At 42.2% G+C, this 21,876-nt stretch overlaps 1 protein-coding gene across 1 annotated transcript in view; it reads right to left on the bottom strand.

Moving 5' to 3' along the window:
- Positions 1–21,876, bottom strand: part of MAPKAP1 (mitogen-activated protein kinase associated protein 1) — a 271,714-nt gene that overhangs the window by 45,447 nt on the left and 204,391 nt on the right. Inside the window, 1 exon segment of the mRNA XM_025359175.1 lies at positions 256–396. Coding sequence (XP_025214960.1) covers positions 256–396 — 141 coding nt within the window.

Genomic DNA, 21,876 nt, shown 5'->3' with positions numbered 1-21,876 from the left:
ACTGAAGTCAATCAGTTTGAAAAGAGTCTCAAGTTAGTTCTACTTTGAATCTTCTGCTTCATAAAAAAGAAGACAAGACAGAGCACTCAAGTGGGAAAAAGGATGTACTTTAAATTTCATTGTTTAAACATTTTCTCAGAAAACAAATTACCTTTAGTCATTCAGGTCACATAAAAGTTGTATGTTGTTTCTTTCCCCATTTCTACATTGACTGCTGACATGACAAGCCAGCTCATCATCTGCTCACGCACTTACCTAGCTGTACGTCGGTTGTGAATCGCAGTCTGTGGATCATGCTGACTTTGAATGACTTGTAATGGTGGCTGCTAAGCATATCCTGTACTGTGGCTATGTCAATTTGTGAATCCTCCTCAAAAACCCCGTCTGCCCTTGAACCTGGGGAGGAAAAGGCAGTTTAACACATAAAGATACGTGAGGTTTGGCAAATGGTGTCTGCTTAAAATGCTTTGGGATAAATTAAAATAATATGGGTTATTTAATTTGGAGAAGAAAAGGCTGAGTGATGACTTAATAATGCCATTCCAGTAAACAGAGAATGGTAACATATTAATCACTCAACAATTAATTCCACAAACACTATGGCAGGTCCTTGGCTGGGCAGCAGGGATACAAGGATAGAAAAATTCCTGCTTGCTCTCAGCAGGAAGCTCAGTCCACAAGAGTGAGTCAAAACCACAAAAGCATGAGTGGTGTTAGCCGTATCACGCTTCTTGTTTTTTTTCAAATGTGATTTTCCTAATCACAAAAGTAATCCACATTCCTTGAAGAATCTCTGTCCTTTCCAAGATTCCCAAACCGTTTTCTTTACTGCCTCTCGCCCTGTGCCCCACAGCCTCCACTGGCTCGGGGGCACCTGCTGGTGCTTGGGTGTGACAGCCTCATCACTGGCCTCCTGGTCACCAGGCTCCCCCTCTGCAGTCCAGCGGTCACAGACTTTCTGATCCGTTTTTCTAAAGGTTGGATCATTGATTCATTCACCAAATGCTCAGAGAGCACCCTGTGCATGCTGAGCACTCTGATATGTGATACTGGAGACAGATAAGAAGCCTGGCGCTCAAAAATCTTCCCTGGCTCCATGGCCTCCTGAATGAAGAACACGTTTTTTTAGCCAGACAATCACAGCAGCCGATAATGTGCCTGAAACATACTAATATTCTTCTCACTTCTCACATATGCCTTGTCTCAGCCCTCTCAAACCCCTCAGACTGCACAGTGCTTCAGGGTTTTAAATTCTGGGCCTTTACTCACGTGCTGCCCTTGCCCTAGAACAGCCCTCCCATCCTTACCCAGACCTGTAGAAATCCCCCCACCCCTCCCTAGGCTAGCTCAAACTCTATCTATCCCGTGAAATCTTTTCTGATGGTCCTTACTGGCAATGAATTCCATAAAAGTTGGCCTATACTGGACCCTGGAGCCTGACAGTTGTGGCTGCAACTCCTAGCTCTGCCTCTAATTTGCTGTATGATCTTGGGCAAGTGACTTTATCTCTCTGAATTTCAGTTTTTGCCATTCACATCAAAATTTAGGTAAAGAATACATATGCTTCAAAAGAGCGGTGACTATTTTTCTTCTAGCATCAGACTGGATTATATTCAGCCTTGCACTAGAATTGCTTAGTGGTTGCTCTGTCCTAATTTGGAAGCTCTGTGAAGGTCAGGAAAGTTTCTTACTCATCTTTGTATCTTCTGCAAGCAGTAAAGGTAACTGGTATGCTCTCACTAAATTTTGCTAAATAAATACTAGCTAGTATATATGAGTGCCTACCATGTGCCAGGCTTGGTGTGAAGCATTTCACACGTTACTGCATTGAAGGTCTTATAATTTTCCGTATTACAGATGAGAACTCTGAGGCTTTGGGAGGCTGCCACATGCTAAGGTTACATTAAGCAAAGTTAAAATATCTCTTGGTCCCTGGGCTTTGAAATGTGGACTTCTGCAGGTGCAGCTGCTGGTGCCATCACCAGTGCACGGGGTAGAGTGGGTTGGGAGGAGAGAAGCCTATCTTGCAGAGGCTGACCAGAGTAGGGTGCTTTAGGCCTCATGTTGAGCACTCAGAGACGGTTCCACAGGGAAACCCAGAGAGAACTCTTTGGCATGGAGCTGGGGGAATGGAAAACTCTAGATTTGGGTATAAAACTGGAAAATTTTGTGACCAACTGGTAGCCTGACAATGATATGCTTTTCCTTCCCACAGTTACTGTTTACAGGGCAAGTATTTTAAGTCAAAAGTGGTGTCTGATGCTTTCACAGTGAACTCATTTATTAGGAAATTTGTGTTCTATTTGCAAACACTACAGTAATTCCCAACCTGGACCATCCCAGCGCCCACAATAGTGCTTTCCTTCAGTAAGGATGAGGCCTCGCCCTTCACTAAGTGCTTCTGGCAGAATCCCATCTCAAAGTATCTTGCACATGCTGTCCTCCTCTCTGCCCAGGTCACCCTTCTCCCCATCTCACTCTCTCCCAGCCCCTCCCTGTTTTCCTCCTGAAGAGCAGAGCACCAGTGAAACTCCAGGGAAGCCTTCTCTGGCTGCAAGCCCCCGACACTAGTTTGGTTCCTTCTGTCCCCGTACCCTGCATTTTCCTTCAGAACAGTTATCACAAGGAGTAATTGCCAGTCTCTGCCATTAGACTGTAAACCCCAAGAGCACAGGGACTGCTTTCTCATCACTGCAACTCAGACACTGCAACTCAGACACTGCTGGTGCTACCAGTCAGAGGATAAAGCAAGAGTTCAGTAAACATGTGCTGAATACCAGCTGCCATGTCCACAGGAAGGTGAGGGTCAGAGAGACAGAGTGACTTCACCAACATCACACCTCCAGGACACTGCAGAGCTTCACTCCACATCTGCAAGGGCCACTGGGTAGCCCGTTTCCTTTCTTTGCAGTGCCTATGATTTTGGACAGAGATGCCATGATCCTGATTACCACTCTCTCCTGGGTAATATCCACATCCCAAACTGAGAGGCTGGCTAGGATTTGGAGTTTAGAATAATCATTCACTTTTTCCAGTCTTCATTTTTACTGAAACATAACTGTCAAAACATGTTTTATTTCTATTTTAGAATTTCTTATACATGAGAATTACAGAGTATTTTGGTAAAATATTAAAATCATTTAATGTTTTAAAAATCATTTCAAGTCATCTTTTCTGAGAAAATGCTATTATTAGATACAACTTAGCTCTGAGCTCAAAAACTTCTGTTTGCTTTATTAATTAGTGTTTTCTAAATATTGCAGGTATTTGATTTGGAAAGAGGTAACAGCTCATTATGCTAAAATGCCAATTACTAAAAAAAAAAACCCACACTTAAGATTTTTACATTTTATGATGTTGGATTAAAACCAATTTAAAAATTACTATAACGTGACATATAATTTTTTACTGAGCAATTTCAATGCCAGCTGCTAATAAAGCATCTTAGCTATAAATGATAATTCAGATGCTTTTAGATAAAGTGGTGCATAAATATGGCTGGAAATTGATTTAGCTTCTTACAGAAGCTACTGAAGAATGACATATTTTGTTTAATACACCAGCTAATGTAGTCCTAAAAGCTCAAACAAGTGCCAGTTTTCACTCCTAAATTTGCTGTGGGAGATTAATGAAAACTTTATATTTTGCTGAAATGTTAATAATGGGCAGATGAGATGATAGGATTTTAGTAGAGGTCTTAAAGCTATGAAATAACCAGCAAGGCTTGTCAATATCCTTGTATTAATTTTGTACAAGACTTACATAGCTGGAGCTGGCTCAACCCACTAATGCTTCTTGCACTGACCTTCTACTATCTGATAGTGTAAATTCATATCCCATTTGAGGACTTAAGTCCCCCGGGTACCTGGAGGAGTTCTGAGCCTTGCCCCAGCCGACAAGGGGCATGTTTGCATTTATGATCAGAAGGACAACAGCACCTGAAGGAGTGGGGAAGGAATAGTCCTGTACTTGCCTCCAGTTCATGCTGCTCACTCCAAAGGAGGTTATCTGATGAACGGGATCAACTGTTGGTTTTGGAGTTCCAGTGTTATTTCTTTCTTTCTTTTTTTGAGACAGAGTTTCGCTCTTGTTGCCCAGGCTGGAGTGCAATCATGAGATCTTGGCTCACTGCAACCTCCACCTCCGGGGTTCCAGCGATTCTCCTGCCTCAGCCTCCCGAGTAGTTGGGATTACAGGCGTGAGCCACCATGCCCGGCTAATTTTTTGTATTTTTACTAGAGATGGGGTTTCACCATGTTGGCCAGGCTGGTCTCCAACTCCTGACCTCAGGTGATCCACCTGCCTCAGCCTCCCAAAGTGCTAGGATTACAGGCGTGAGCCACCGTGCCCGGCCTCCAGTGTCATTTCTCAAAGTAGGCTCAGGAGTACCACTTGTTGGAGGGGTCAGGTCTATTGTACATGCAATGTGCAACCACTTCTCTCCCTATGCCAGGAGTATGCTAGACTGTGGGGGACACTGGTGAAGATAAAGCAGGGTTCCTGATCTGCAGGAGCTTACAAATTAGCTATAGGCCACAAAATAGTACAAGGTAGAAAGAAGGGCCTAATAAATGGTGTCTGCAATAGACACTTGATCTAAAGACAAACACCTGAAGCAAAGCATTCATTATTCCAAAAGCATATTTTTTGGACCAGATAAGTTCTATGACTTTGCATGTATACATTTACTGCTTGTATCCTTCTGGAAAGGAATGAACCCAACCACACATGAAAGATGAAAGATGCTTGACATTGTACCATCTGCATATTAAAATTACTCTACTATAAACTTCACATTAAAAAGTCCACTTCTGTTCAAGAGAAGACTTTTTTTTTTTTTTTGATATGGAGTCTCGCTCTGTCGCCCAGGCTGGAGTGCAGTGGCACAATCTTGGCTCACTGTAAGCTCCGCCTCCCGGGTTCACACCATTCTCCTGCATCAGCCTCCCGAGTAGTAGCTGGGACTACAGGCGCCTGCCACCAAGCCCGGCTAATTTTTTTTGTATTTTTAGTAGAGACGGGGTTTCACAGTGTTAGCCAGGATGGTCTCGATCGCCTGACCTCGTGATCCGCCCGCCTCGGCCTCCCGAAGTGCTGGGATTACAGGCTTGAGCCACCACGCCCGGCCGAGAAGACATTTTTAGCAACTCAAAGTGAAAAGTAGAGAGAACCAGAACATCTTAAAAATAAACATACTGAAAAAACAAAAACTACTGCCTGTTAATTTAATTGAAATATAACCCGTTGGTATTTTGTTAAATTAGCAATTAAAAAGGTCACAAGCAATTAAATGAAACAAAAGCCACACTGTGTTCATCTACATTAATGCTGAACTGGGTCTCCTCGTGAATGACAAGATAAATTGTTATGGTGCCTTCAAAGACTTCACAATGTATTTTGTCAAAGTCGGGAGTGTTAATGTCTCTATATGCCATGGATTACCATAATGTATTGTGTCAAAATGCTCAAGCTGCAATAACTCAAAGATGTATTGTGATAGATCAAATTTTGGGGTGGGGCCTAATAGTGACTTGAGCACCACAGCTCAAATGGGCTGACAAGGCTCCAGAAGAATGACAATCACAAGGTAGGAAGGTACGGAGGACAAGCAGAAAACCCAGGAAGGGAAGGAGCTTAATTCTCGGGAGTACAAAATCAGGAAAGGGGAACTGAGGAATGAGGCCTGGCACCTGTCTTCAGAGAAGAATGGCAAAAAGAGGCCACGACAGGCAAAGGGAAGCAGAGAGGAGTTGAGGAAGGAGGCAGGTGGAGTCTAGGGCCTGCAGCCAAGAAAGAGAAGGTGCTGTGAGGCAGCCAAGGGCTGGGAGGCAGCCTTGGGGCTTAATAACATTAGAAAGAACATGGAATATAAGAGTTCAGAGATAGAGATTCAAACTCTCACTCAAAGTGTCAAGACTGGGTCAAAACCTTGCCCAGGGTTCCACTGTTAGGAAAGGTGAAACCAGGACAGATCTGTTGGATTCTGGAGTCCACGTGCCTTCTTTCCCTTCCCTCAAGTGGCTAAAGGCTGTTCCTGTCCTGCCTACCTCACCACGCTCCTACAGCAACAGCACTATAATAGACTGTTGAGTTGCATAACTGTAAACTCTAAATTGACCTATGGTGGTGGTGGTGGGGAATTCCCAAGTCCCCTTCAGGGTCCATAATTGTAATACCATTTTTGTAACAACAGCAAGGCATGACTTACTTTTTTCATGTCCATTCTCTTACAAGTGCACAAAGGAATAAAAAGCTCGGCTGCGCGCAGTGGCTCATGCCTGTAATCCCACCACTTTGGGAGGCCGAGGCGGGCGGATCACCTGAGGTCAAGAGTTCGAGCACCAGCCTGACCAACATGGTGAAACCCCGTCTCTACTAAAAATGCAAAATTAGCTGGGTGTGGTGGCACATGCCTGTAATATCAGCTACTTGGGAGGCTGAGGCAGGAGAATCGCTTACACCCGGGAGGCGGAGGTTGCAGTGAACCAAGATTAATGCCATTGCACTCCAGCCTGGGCAACAAGAACGAAATTCAGTCTCAAAAGACAAAACAAAACAAACAAACAAACAAAAAAACAAGAACCAAACAAAAAAAGAAACCATTTGAGTTTTGGTATAGTAACAAAAATTAATACCCACAATTATCTGAAAAGGCTATTGAAATATTCTTCCCTTTTTCAACAACATATCTGGGTCAGGCCAAATTTTCTTCATATACTTTAACCAAAGCAATGTATTGTAGCAGACTGAACTCAGAGGCAGATATGAAAATCCAGGTGTCTTCTATAAGCCCAGACACTACAGAAATTTGCAATAAGATAAAATAATGACACTCTTTTCACTAAAAATTTTAGGCCTGGCTGGGTGCAGTGGCTCATGCCTATAATCCCAGCACTTTGGGAGGCTGAGATGGGCAGATCACTTGAGGTCAGGAATTTGAGAACACCCTGGCCAACATGGTAAAACCTCATCTGTATAAAAATACAAAAAATTAGCTGGGGATGGTGGCGCATGCCTGTAATCTCAGCTACTCTAGAGGCTGAGGCAGGAGAATCGCGTGAACCCAGTAGGCTGAGATTGCAGTGAAAGCTGAGATTGCACCACTGCACTCCAGCTTGGGTGATAGAGCAAGAATCCGTCTCAAAAAAAAAAAAAAAAAAAAAGAAAATTTCAGGCCAGGTGCGGTGGCTTATGCCTATAATCCCAGGACTTTGGGAGGCTGAGGTAGGTGGATTGCTTGAGTCTAGGAGTTTGAGACCAACCTGTGCAACATGGCAAAACTCTGTCTCTACAAAAAATACAAAAATTAGCTGGTTGTAGTGGCGGGTGCCTGTGGTTCCAGTTACTGAGGAGGATGAAGTGGGATGATCACTTGAGCCCAGGAGGTTGAGGCTACAGTGTGCTGTGATCACGCCACTGCACTCTAGCCTGGGCAACAGAGTGAGATGATCACGCCACTGCACTCTAGCCTGGGCAACAGAGTGAGACCCTGTCTCAGAAAAATTTTTTAAAAGAAATAATAATTACTTTTCATAAAATTTGTCATTTGGGCCAGGCATGGTGGCTCACCCCTATAATCCCAGCACTTTTGGAGGCCAAGGCGGGTGAATTACTTGAGTTCAGGAGTTTAAAACCAGCCTGGGTAACATGGCAAAACTGCATCTCTACAAAAAATACAAAAAAAAAAAAGTAGCCAGGCTTGGCGGTGTGCTTCTATGGGCCCAGCTACTGGAGAGGCTGAAGTGGGAGGATCGCTTGAGCCCAGGAGGTGGAGGTTGCAGTAAGCTGTGATTGTAACTACTGCACTCTAGCCTTGTGACAGAGACAGACCCTATCTCAAAAAAAAAAAAAAAAACAAAAACCCCAAAACATAAACAAAACTGTCATTAACATTAATGAAATTACTGTTTTTCTCAATAAACATTTTTAAATTAATCAATTTTTATTTTTAATACAATAGATATAACTCAATAAATAAAAGCTTGGCCAGGTGCAGTGCCTCACACCTGTAATACCAGCAGTTTGGGAAGCCAAAGCGGGAGCACTGTTTGAGGCCAGGAGTTCAAGAGCAGCCTGGGCAACATAGTGAGACTTTATCTCTACTGAAAGTTAAAAAAGAAAAAAAATCAGCTGGGCATGGTGGTGCACACCTGTAGTCCCAGCTGCTCGGAAGGTAGAGGTGAGAGGATCCCTTGAGCCCAGGAGTTTGAGGCTACAGTGAGCTGATTTGCCTCTGCATTCCATCCTGGGCGAGACCTGGCGACAGGGCAACACCTCGCCTCAAAAAAAACAAAACAAAACAAAAGCTCTTTGGGGTCTTCAATGACTTTTAAGAGTATAAAGAGGTCCTAAGACCAAAAAGTTTGAGAACTGCTGACTTTATTGGTTATAATGTCATGTTTTCATTGCCCCTGATATCTATTTGGACGATAATAATGGGAAACAAAAGTGCAGTTATAGCTGTGTATATGTGTTACAACCTGACAACAAACACAGCTGCAAAGTCTGCACACACATAAAAGCAACAGGTTTACTTTCAGGTGATCAGACCAAGGCTAATTATAAATACTGTTTTATAGTTTAAAAGTGTTTTCATATATGTGATTTAATTGGAACTGAGGGAGACACTTAGAGGTCAAACAAACAGGACTAATCATTAAATCAAAGCTCAGATGAACTTGCTGTATGTTACCGGAAGATTCCTTGTATTCATAGATGCAAACTGCACAGGACTTTAACATTCATTTTACGGTTCAAGGAGTCTTACACAAAGCCTAAAAGGCCCCAATCTAGTTATAAATTAAAGCAACTTCAGTGTCTCTTCTCTATAAAGATCTATGCCAACTCTAGAACTCAATTGGAAGATCAATGGCCTCTGTTACATCCTCACCTGTGTCCATAGCACAATTCTGTTGACCGTTCCTTCCAGACTAGCAAACAGTTACTTAGCACCAGCCATATGCCAGGTGCTGTGCTAGTGCTTCCAGAACTTAGGGGGATGGCAGCGTTCCCAGATGATGGGAAGGAGGACAGGAGGAACAGTATAGGAAAAAACATAAAGTCCACAAAGCATGAGGACATACACAGGGAACACCAAGTATTTGCCTTTGGCACAGGGTGTGAAGCGGAATGGTGGAAAAGAAAATGGTGGGGGTGGGAGTGGTTCTTCAAAAGTGGAGCAGTATCTAGCTCAGGACCTGGAACACAATTAAGTAAAATAGTACAAGTGACTGACAGTGAGAAGTACATAAACCCTTTTCTGCCCCACTCTATCTTGAAGTCTTATTGCTACTCCCCACGCAGAAGCCCTGCTTCAGCCAAACTGGACTTTGCTCAGGTTCTACCATTTGGTCAGATGTCCTTTATGCTCTAAAATTTATATGCTTCAAGGTCTAGTCCAAATGGAACCTCCCCTGTCTCTCTCCTGAAGCGCTATAGCCCTTTGTTGAAGGTTCTTCTGATAAGTCTCTTACATGGTAAGTATCTGCACTCCCCTCTGGACAAGGAGCCTGAGGGCAGGAACATCCCATTCTATAAAGCACATGGTCACACAGTAGATGTTCAATAAATGCTGCTGATGGAACGAGTGAAGTTTGATGCAATACAGGTAAACCATTAACAGTACCTGAGGTCTGCACACCACCCCTTGTATTTATCTTGGCTAAGAGCACCTAACGTACCTTTCCTAGTTTTCCATTCAGACTCGCCAACAGACTAGGTTTGTCGAGGACAGGGGTTCTGCCTGAACAACTGTGATGACAGCTAACACACCCTGAGTGCTTACCAAAGCGTGCCAACACGATGCTCAGCATTTTGAAGACGTCATCTCATTCTATTTTTCCCAATGCCCCTTTAAGTTGGATATTATCCTCTTTTTACAGGTGAGAAAAATGAGGCTCAGAATGTCATTCTGCTACGGTAGTCATACAAACAGTACAAGCTGGAGCTAGAAACTGAACCCAAGTCTAATTCCAAAATTGCACCTTTAACCACCACATAACCTCCATGAATAAAAATGTTCTTCAGATGGGCTGGAAATGTGTAACTCCATAGGCTGTAATGGTATCTAACGAGAACACAGTCATGCCTGGCTGTGCCAGAGCAAAGGAATCAGGGATAAAACCTAACTATCCACTCCCTCGGTAAGACTCAAAGCTGGATGCATAAGTGAGTCACAGAGAAAACTTCCTTAGCGTTCTGCATCCATCACATTTTTTTTCCAGAGGCCTTTTAAGTCCCCAAAGCCTCATAAGCCCAAAACTTCTCTTCTATTAAACACTTCCCTTTGGCTACTAGTCATTTTTGCTGGTCTCTAAAAAGCAATCAATAGGTGATATACTATAACACACACACACGTTCATGCCCCCCGCCTGCCCACTGCTCTGCAGTAATCTCTTTAAAGCCATCGGGATCACGCAGTAGGATATACCCTTCACTAGAATCTGCCATGCTACCACCGGGTTAGGGATCTTTGCTGTCAGTGCTTAATTGATTAAACTCTTGGAGCCACAGCCAGCCAGGCTGGAGGACTTTCCACATGGAGATTTCAGACCCCCTTCAATAAATCAAGGTAATCTTGTTTTATGAGGTAGTCAGAAAGAAAGTTTCAGGTTTGTACAATTTCAAAAAAGAGCAGACCATGGAAGGTGGGCCTACAAGGCTCTGTATCTTAGACCCTTGCCATCCCTCAGTCTCATCTTTCAGCCCACTCTCCCTCATTCCATTCCACTTATTCATTCCTAAATACCCCAAGCTCCTTCTCATCTCAAAGCTTTCAGATGAGCAGTCCCTTGGCCTGGAACATTCTTTTCTTACTCATTATTGGACTATCTCCTTTTTCTTTTGACTCAAGCCTTCTCTTATTCTTCTCACCTGCTCTGGTCCCCTGCTATACACTCTTTTCTACCCTTTGTAGCACTGATCATAACTGTGGGCTCCATAACGTGGGGCTAAGTCTCAGCACAGTGGCTGGCCCAGAGGAGGGCTCAATCAATATTTGGGGAATGCATGAACAAATATGTGTCCAAAGTGAATCCAATACCCTTTACAGGATGAAGCATGACCATTTAAGGGTCTGGACCAATGGTTCATCATGGGTTTGCTTGGACAGAATTCCCATTATTTCCTCTTTCTTCAACATGTCTTTGTCCATGTTCAAAGCCCAGGAAAAGTAATGGGGTCTTCTCGGGAGCATGGCATTTTTGACAATTTACATGGCAAAATACCTAAGAACTGTAACATCTGATCAACACCAAGGTGTCCCTTTCCCTGACTTGAGAGTCAGAGAATGAGGGCACATCCGCTGGAAGAATCCCACCTCCCATTCAGAGTCACTGCAGAAATATCACCTGATGCATTACCAAGCCATTAGTCAGGACCTTCAGGGCGAATTCTGGGGCCAGGAGCCTATCAGAGGGATGCAAATCTCCATGCCCTCACTTAGAGCCCAGACAGGGTTTGTGGCTCATCAAACATGCTTCCTTACTGCTCTAATGTACCAGTGTATCGCTTAATGAAAGTTCTTAATTGTAATTCAATTAATTACATACACAGAGTCCCCAATTACATTTTCCAATAAGACATTGGCTGTGGTACAGGTCTAAATGCACTTAAACCAATTTTAATATATTAAGACCAATTTCCCTTGAATACTAATTACTACCTAATGATAAAATGGAAAGGGCGGAACTTTTAGAGAAAGAAGAGAGTGAAAAATACAAATCATGTGGAACTTCTCAGCCCACACGGCACAGTTCAGACACTCACTACTGAAAAGTAGCTGTGGACAAGGCACAAGTTTGCTTCAAGACAGGTCAGCACAGTTTTTTGCCCCAGGTGTCAGCTATCTTTGGTGCTGGTCAATGCCCAGAGGGGCCTGTGGGAAGTCTAAGGGGCTAGAGGGAAAGAAAACAGGAATCACAGGGAGGGAAAGGGTCACCACACACATGCTCAGACTAGCTATGGTGTATGTGACAGTTGGTTGGCCTCTGAGTCTCAGGCAGAGATACTCAGTAATGGTGAACACTTGTATAGTGCACTGCAGTTCACTCTGCGCTTTTACTGTACACAATCTCATTGACTTGTTTCAATGGTTTAAGCCTCACAACAACTCTACAGGGTAGGGATTACCATCACATTTTGCAGCAGGAGAAATGAGGCCCACAAAGGAGGAGGACTTGTACAAGGTTACACAGTGGTGCCAAACCTCCTGCCTTTACAGTGCTAACCAGCCCACATTAACCAGAGAGGAAGACGTGGACTCACAGGTATTCTTATGTGGCGAATAATGTTTCTGTTCCATTTAAATTCTAATAGCGTGCAGCAAACAGGGAGCTATTATGCAATATCGACTTGGATAAAAATCCTCACCCTACAGAAAATTCCTTATGGTAAAGACCTCCCCGCTAAAGCCAGACAGGTGACTGGCTTTCAGCAATAACTCAACCTAAAATATGTAAAATGAACATCACAAGTCATTTTCATTTGTAAATAAGAGTTTATTTGCATAATCATATTTTCTTGTGTATTTGAAGACTGCTGTTGTGGTATAATAAAGGAGGTGTTTAAGTCACATGATAGAAATTGGAGAGATCAGTAATTTGTAACTGAAGGAGGCAAAGCCTCCAGAAGCAGCGCGGAACTACCAGGGAGTCTCCAGAGCTGGCAAAGAGCACACACAGGAGGAAGAATCAGCCCATTATAAATAAGCATCACAAAGAGGGTCGGAAGCACACCAGGATAAAGCTGATTTTCATCCTCTTTCTACAGCTGCTTCTTCCCTCTCTCCGTTTCTATTTAGTAGTGGTGGTGGTAGTCCAACAAAGAAACCCCTACCCTTAAAGATGCTTATTCAAACCCAAGTTCTCCTTAAAAGCCATCTTGTACTTGGTCCAGTGAGAAGCCTGGTGATGTGAGGGGTTCAGGAGGCTCACTCTATCAGGGAGAAAGAGCCGGGCCTGGCCACAGACACCAGGATGAAGAGGGGACTCAGACCGGGTTCCTCTCCAGTGTGAGGGGTGGTCACAGTCCAGTGTGGGACTTGGCAAATCCATTTAGGGGAATCAGTGATCAGAGAGGAGTAAGGGTAGGAACAGTAACGAGCCCATGGAAGGGCAGTCAGGTAATCTGGGCAGCTCCTAGGAGTTGCCTCCTCTCCTGGGGCCTCAGGGGGAAAATTAAGGAGGTAAAGGAAGGCGCTCAGACTAAGACCTCTGGATGTTCTTCTCTCCCATAGTCCACCCTCCTGGGTGACTACCTACCTGGTGAGTTGAGGCCCTTTCTCAGTATAACCTTAAAATTAGGAAATGAGAATTTCAATTAGGTGCTGAAATAATGGATGATCTTAAACATTCTGTGAATCTCCTTTAAAAGGAAAGAAGATCAAAGGAAGCTGAATTAATGTTTACAGAGCAACTGGTCTCTCTCTACAGCAACTTCTATTTAGGAAATACAATAATTAGATTCAGCTCTTTTTTTTTTTTTTTTTTGAGATGGAGTCTGGCTCTGTCACCCAGGCTGGAGTGCAGTGGCCGGATCTCAGCTCACTGCAAGCTCTGCCTCCCGGGTTTACGCCATTCTCCTCCCTCAGCCTCCCGAGTAGCTGGGACTACAGGCGCCCGCCACCTCGTCCGGCTAGTTTTTTGTATTTTTTAGTAGAGACGGGGTTTCACCGGGTTAGCCAGGATGGTTTCGATCTCCTGACCTCGTAATCCGCCTGTCTCAGCCTCCCAAAGTGCTGGGATTACAGGCTTGAGCCACAGCGCCCAGCCAGATTCAGCTCTTTCACCAGACTCAATGAATAAAAGACAGTTTTCCAGGCCTCTCATTACTGTTCATGTGATATTAGCAAATCACTTCACCCCTCTGCACCTCAGTTTCTTCTTCTATAAAACAAAGATGATGACTACATGGCCGAAAAGGTTGTTACAATAAGAGCACTTATATCTCACTTAATTCTCACCAAATCCTTGTGAAAGACTCATTCGCCTCCATTTAAACATGAAATCAGAGATGACATAATTTGTCCACTGTCAGAGGCTGCAAGTGGTTCACCCAAGGTCTGCCTGATTCTAATGACTATGCTTTAAGCACTATGAATGACAGACTAGTCAGGGATAAAACAGAAAGATGGTGTCTGACACTTTGTTCGTATTCCATAAAGCCAGTTGAATTTCAGGCTTATATTGGCCCTGATGATGGGAAATGCCACTCTCTCTCTTAAAGCTGTGGAAAGAGTAAGTTGGTTTAAGCAGCACCTTTCTTCTAAGGACCTGCTTGGACTACCTCCACATGGTTGGTGGGAAAGGTCACTGGCAACATTTGGCAGACAAGGGGATTGAGGCTCAGTTTGGTGCCAGGATTTATACAGAAGCTCGGACAAGAATGGAAGTCTTGCAATGTTACATCCTCCCCATAATGTACTTGGGCTTCCTTCTGGTATGATTCCAGCTTCTAGCAGGCAGTTGGCTGAAGGATATAGTAGATTATCCAACAAGAATCCAAACTGGAAAGCTCAAGGACTTTGGCTTGTCATTTTCTTATTTAGGCCAAGATCCAAGCACAAATGTTAGCTCTCAGTCCCTAGGCAGAAACTCTTGTCATATCCGCTTCCTTTGTAAGCTTCTCTCTCATAGCATATAAAGACAATTGTAATCGCCATTCTTAGGACTGAAAATTCAGGTTTTTTAAATCAACAATCTCAGGGTGGACTCTGGAATCAGAAAGCTGTCTTAAAATTTTGGTCTTATCACTTACTAGCTGGATAACTTCAAGCAAGTCATAACCTCTCTTCACAACGAGAATAGTATCTTGTAGGGTAGCCGTGAAAATGGAAAGAGAAAGCATCTGCAAAATGCCTAGCACAATGCCTTACAATATTAGGCCCGAATACATAATTTTTGAAAACACCCTTTCCTGCAGGACTAGGTACACAGAAAGAAAAATACATAAAAAAGAAATAACAAAAAAACACTCACTGATGTGGTTGATATAAAATATTATGCCACTTCCCTCCTTGGAAGAAAAACTGAAAGGCTTCTATCCACCCTTATGGCAAACAGACTTCTCATTAAACAAATGGTTTTATCTATAAAGCATACACCCATTCTGGGACACCAAAAAATACTTGCTGGAAAGTACCCTGCTTCTAAGTTCTCTGGTCCTAGGACACAGACTACAGACCTGCCCTCTCCCCACTCTCCTTCCCTCTCCATTCTGGGTCACTCCCCTCTCATCAACATACATCTCCTCCAGGGCTCTGCCAGGTCTATGACTCCAAACCTCAACACCTGTGTCCCATCTGCTCTACTAGACACAGAATGCTGCTCTTCCATTATTTATTAATTACAGTTAACATTTATTGAGTACTTATTATGTGCTGTACTAAGAGCTGTATGATGATTAGAGCTTACTGAATCCTATCAATCTCATGAGGGCAGATAAACTACCCAAGAAAGATTAAGTAAATTGCCCGAGGTCACACAGCTAGTAAGTGGCAAGGCCAGGATGTGAACTGAGGCAGTCTGGCTTGACAGTACATTCTCTTTAAGGACTGCATAATACATTATCAGAATTTAGTTCACATCTACAATGGCTTTAAGGATAGGGAGCCTGTTCTAATCAAACATATCAACAGAAATGAAAACAATTCTGCTTTTGGAATGTTTTTCTTTGCCTCAATCCACCTTCTTAATAGGTAGCTACTGGAAAACAATGTAGTTCTTAGTTGGAATTCCTACTTAAAAAATCCTTTTAAAAGCCTTTAAAATAATAAATTGTTTTTATAATTTACTTCCATTTTACAAAGACGAGTTATGATTCCGTTGATTGTGATCTTTGTAAGTGCTGGCAGGGCTTCTTTGATTAACACAATGATTTTGACTCAGAGTGTCAAAAAGTGATGGCAAGTATCTTGCAAATCCTTTAAGATGAGGATGCTGAGGCTCACAGAGATCACATAACTGAATTAAGACCATGTTCATGTTCAGAAGTAGAGTGGGAACTAGAGCCCAGATTTCAAGGCTTTATTCACCAACCCTCACAGCTTCTCTTTCCTAATATTAGAAAACAGGGCTTATCTTTTTTCAGAAAAACTAATTTGTGGCTGGGTGTGCTGGTTCACTCCTGTAATCCCAGCACTATGGGAGGCAGAAGCAAGCCTGGGTAACACAGCAAGACACCATTTCTACAAAAAGAAAATTTAAAAAAAAAAAAAAAAAAAAAAAACTAGCCAGGTGTGGTGGTGTGTGCCTGTAATCACGGCTACTTGGGAGGCTTAGGTGGGAGAACTGCTTGAGCCAGGAAGGTCAAGGCTGCAGTGAGCTGTGATCTCACCACTGCACTTCAGCCTGGGTGACAGAACGAGACTGTCTCAAAAACAAACAAAGCTGCAGTGAGCTGTGATTTCACCACTGCACTCCAGCCTGGGCAACAGAATGAGACTCTGTCTCAAAAACAAACAAACAAAAAAATTAATTTGAAATCACAACATACTGTGGAATACCGCATAGTAGTTAAAAAGAAATTAGTGAATTTATACATGGAACAATATGAGGATTAATGTGGAATAATCTCTATATTGTTAAAAATGATAAAAATGCAGAACACTAATGTTTGTTATCACTTGTGTTTTTATTTTTATTTTCTGAGACGGAGTCTCGCTCTGTCGCCCAGGACGGAGTGTAGTGGCGCGCCCTCGGCTCACCACAAGCTGCGACTCCTGGGTTCACGCCATTCTGCTGCCTCAGCCTCCTGAGAAGTTGGGACTACAGGTGCCTGCCACCACGCCTGGCTAATTTTTTTTTTTTTGTATTTTTAGTAGAGAAGGTGTTTCACCGTGTTAGCCAGGATGGTCTTGATCTCCTGACTTCGTGATCCGCCCACCTTGGCCTCCCAAAGTGTTGGGATTACAGGCGTGAGCCACTACACCAGGCCCCCATTTGTGTTTTTAAAAAAGGGAGGAATGCAAATGAGTGTGTATGAGTGTGCTTGTGTGTACACACACCTATGATACATACATACATATATAAAATGTGCTTGCATAAGCATAGATGACCCCTGGAAAGATATGGAAGAAACCAGGAGCAATTATTGTCTCTGGGAGGGGAATTAGGGGATGGAAGAAGAGAGACTTCATTTTCACTACAGACATTTCAGTTACCTGAAATTTTTTTACATGTATAAGTATTACATATCCAAGAAATTTACCAAGATTCTAATAAATACCACTTTGTTTGTATAACAAGGAATCAACGTTTTGAAAGAGAATCCACTATAAAGTTCCTACCTACGAATTAGTTCCTCAAGTATGTTTAAGATGACAGACTTTAAAGAATGAAAAAAAATGACAGGGGCAGAGGGAGGGATTGTTCATTTCTACGGGGTAAAAGTTCCGATAAGCAAGTCACACAAGAGTGTATTGGTGTAACTTTTCCTTTGGCTCACTATGTTGTGGTACTAGAAATGGTATGAAATTTCAAATGTCACAAGGATTGTTACACTAAGACATTGTCTCACTATACGATCCTTATCTATGTAGACCTGCCCTTATTTCTTGTTTGCTTTTCCTTCTTAGAAAGTCATGCATGCTCACTTTAGAAACTCTGGAATGAACAAATATAAACGGGAAGGAAAATGAATTACCCACAATCTTGCTAACCAGTGACAACCATTACTAACATTTCCTTTCCAGTTTTACTTTGTTTTTACATAGTTGGGATTAATCTATGTGTCTTGACATTTTTTCCCCTTAACATTACATCACAGTTAAACCAAATGTACACTGCTAGATAAACCCAACTTGGTAATGTTACATTGTTCTTTCAATATAATGTTAGATTCACTTTATTAATATTTTGTTTAGGATTTTTGCATCTATATTAAGACTGGCCTGAAAATTTGCTGTCTTATATGGTCTTTACTGAGTTTGGTACCAAGATTATGATAGCCTCTTAAAATAAATTGGAGGTAATAACCTCTTTTTCTATTCTCTGCAAAAGCGGATATAGGATTGGAGTTATTTTTTTCTTAAATTTTTGGTAGAAACTAGCCAGTGAAGTCATGTGGGTCTGGATTTTCACTGTAGGAAGGTTCCTAATTACTAATTTGCTTTTCAAAATAGTTATGAGAATATTCAGGTTTTCTATTTCTTCCTGTGTCAATTTTGTTGTCTTTTTCTATAAATTTGTTCACCTATAATTTTAATATTTTTGGTATAAATTTTTTCAAAATAATCTTGTATTTATTTACAAGACAGGATCTTACTGTTTAATGACAGGATCTGCAGTGTACCTCCTTTTCATTCCTATTACTATCTGTGTTTCTCTTCCTTGTTTTTTTTTTTTTTTTTTTTTTGTTTGTTTTTTTTTTTGAGACGGAGTCTCGCTGTGCTCCCAGGCTGGAGTGCAGTGGCGTGATCTCTGCTCACTGCAAGCTCCGCCTCCCGGGTTCACGCCATCCTCCCGCCTCAGCCTCCCAAGTAGCTGGGACTACAGGCGCCCGCCACCACGCCCGGCTAGTTTTTTTTGTATTTTTAGTAGAGACGGGGTTTCACCATGTTAGCCAGGATAGTCTCGATCTCCTGACCTCGTGATCCACCCGCCTCGGCCTCCCAAAGTGCTGGGATTACAGGCTTGAGCCACCGCGCCCGGCCACTCTTCCTTGTTTTTATCCATTTCCTTGGAGGTGTATCAATTTTGTTAGTCTTTTCAAAGAACCAACTCTTGATTCTGATGTTTCTGAATTTCTATTTCATTAATTTCTATTCTTCTCTTTATTGCTTCTTTTCTTTCATTCGTTTCAGGTTTCTTTTTCTATTTCTTTTTTCAATTACTTGAGCTGAATGCTTAGCTCATTACTGTTCAGCCTTTCTTCTTCTTCTTTTTTTTTGAGATGGAGTCTTGCTGTATTGCCCAGGCTGGAGTGTAGTGGCACGATCTCAGCTCACTGCAACCTCCACCTCCCAGGTTCAAAGAATTCTCCTGCCTCAGCCCCCCTAGTAGCTGGGATTATAAGCACATGCCACCATGCCTGGCTAATTTTTATATTTTTAGTAGAGACGGGGTTTCACCATTTTGGCCAGGCTGGTCTCGAACTCCTGACCTCAGGTGATCCATCGGCCTTGGCCTCCCAAAGTGCTGGGATTATAGGCGTGAGCCACCGCGCCCTGCCCAGCCTTTCTTCTTTTGTGATATTTGAATTAGAGGGCTGTAAAATTTCCTTCAAATACTATTTTAGTTATATCCTCAAATTTTAATGTCAAATTTTCATTATCTTTCAGTCAAAATATTTTCTAATTTCTATTATTATTTCTTTTTTAAACCATGGGTTCAGAAACCTGTTTCTCAATTTCCAAACATATGCAGATCTTCTAGTTGTCTTGTTTTTTCCTAGCCTAATTTCACTGTGATCAGAGAACGTATCACACATGATTTCGATCTTTTGATACGTAAGATTTACTTTATTGCATAGTATAAGGTCAATACTGGGAAACGTTCATGTGTGATTGGAAGAAATACGTATCTGCAGTTGTAGGGTAAAATATTCTCTGTACCACCTGTCCATGAGGTTAAGTTTAACTGTTGTTTTAAATTTTCTCTACTATACATTTTTAAAAAATATATTTGCTGTTTCAATTACTGAGAGTTAAAATCTCCCTCCATGATTGGAGATCTGTATATTTTTCTTAGTCATTCTTCAGTTTTGTATTACATATTTTGAGGCATATAGGTTTAGAACTGTTAAATCTTCCAAGTAAACTGAACCTTTCATCATTATGAAGTAATGTTTTTTATATCTAAAAATGTATTCTGCCTCATGTTAATATGGCTACACCAGATTTCAGTTGCTATTTGCATAGAATATCTTTCTCCATCCTTTTACTTCAAACGTTCAGTATCCTTGTTTTAGGTATTTGAGAAAAACCCATCCTAACCATCTTAAAGACAACAACTACTACCACTACTACTAAAGCCTTTAGTTCATTTACTGATATATCTGGGTTTAAATCTTCATCTTACTACCTGTTTTCTATTTATCCTCCTTTTGGGCTTTCTACCCCTGGCAAACCCTGGATTTCTTTTGTCCCCTTTCCTCTAAAGGCTATCAACAACCCAGCTCAACCTTTAAGCTGCCACTGCCAGCCAGGCAAATGATGTCAGGGCGAAAGTGCTTGCAGGCGTTGATCTCTTCTGTTTCAATCTTTTCCCAGATATGGTCATTGATTCTTTTCTATCTTGTGCTCTTTGATGACTTTAGGATGGCCATTTCTTTATTTTAATCAGCTTCTTAAGTTACCTTCAGTGGGAGAGTTGGTTCAAAGTACTTAGTCTGCCTTTACTAGAAAGGTAAAACGCGGCATAATTTTCCAATATAGGGATATAAGTTATCTGATTACTCTTCCAATGTTAGATATTAGAAATAATGTTGTTAAAACATTGTACATAAATCTTTCTTGCATTTTAGATATTTTTCTCCTTTTCATTTCTTTTTCTTTTCTTTTCTTTTTTTTTTGAGATGGAATCTCACTCTGTTGCCCAGGCTGGAGTGCAGTGGCACGATCCGAGTTCACTGCAACCTCTGCCTCTCGGGCTCAAGTGATTCTTGTGCCTCAGCCTCCTGAGTAGCTGGGATTACAGGCACCCGCTACCACACTTGGCTTTTTTTTTTTTTTTTGTATTTTTGGTAGAGACAGGGTTTTGCCATGTTGGCCAGGCTGGTCTCGAATTCCTGACCTCAGGTAATCCACTCACCTCAGCCTCCCAGAGTGCTGGGATTATAGGCAAGAGCCACCCTGACCGGCCTCCTTAAGATAATTTCCAAAAACAGATATACTGGAGAAAACATTTTTAGGTCTTTTGATATTTCCAGCTATATTATACTGTTATACTACAGACTCCAGTGTTTGAGTGTGCCTATTTCTCTATATTCTCTCCAGCAATGAGGACTCCCTTTGAAATACCTGGCTTATTTGATATGTGGCTCTAAAATGTTTGTATTTTACAATGTTGATAAGGATAAACATTTTCACAAATGTTTACTACTCATTTGAATTTTTTGGACCATTTGGGAATCAGTGATTTTTATTTCTATGTGTATTCACATAAGGTACTTATAATTGGTTGCAGACTGTGGGGACAGCAACCTTCTGCCTTTGAGAATTTGCAGCCAAATGCCAAAAGCATATTTCACCTTCCTGGTGAATTTTGTGCATGCTCTGCAGAACAGGCTGTCTGGGGCCCGAGTCAAAGAGTAGCATCTTAGGCCGGTGTGGTGGTTCATGCCTGTAATCCCAGCACTTTGGGAGGCCAAGCCAGGAGTTTGAGACCAACAGAGCGAAACTCCATCTCTACTAAAAATAAAAAAAAAATAATAAAATTAGCCAGGAGTGGTGGTGCATGCCTGTAATCCCAGCTATTGGGAGGCTGAGACATGAGAATTGCTTGAACCCGGAAGGTGTAGGTTGCAGTGAGCCTACATCACACTACTGCACTCCAGCCTGGGCAACAGAGCAAGACTCTGTCTCAAAAAAAACCCCAAACCAAACCAAAACCAAAACAACAAAAAAAAACAAAGAGCAAGCAAGCAGCCTGATCTTGTTGAGAGGGTCAGTGGCGTGAGTAAAGACCTATCATCCATTCACTCATTCAATCCATGTTTACTGAGGTCCTGCAGCACACAGTCTATAGCAGATCTATATGAAGGGTAACTTGGTATGGGCCAGGGTCACCGTCACAGACCTGACAATCTAGCAGGGGAGAGAGATAGTAAACAATCACTGAGAAAAATATGTAATTCTAAATACGGGCTGGGTGCAGGGGCTCACATCTGTAATCCCAACATTTTGGGAAGCCAAGGTAGAAGGATTGCTTGAGGCCAAGA

This window comes from Theropithecus gelada, chromosome 15 (genome assembly GCF_003255815.1).
Source record: "Theropithecus gelada isolate Dixy chromosome 15, Tgel_1.0, whole genome shotgun sequence".
In the NCBI taxonomy this organism is placed as follows: Eukaryota; Metazoa; Chordata; class Mammalia; order Primates; family Cercopithecidae; genus Theropithecus; species Theropithecus gelada.
The sequence above is the reverse complement of the archived record's forward strand: the minus strand, read 5'-3'. Positions and strand labels throughout refer to the sequence as shown.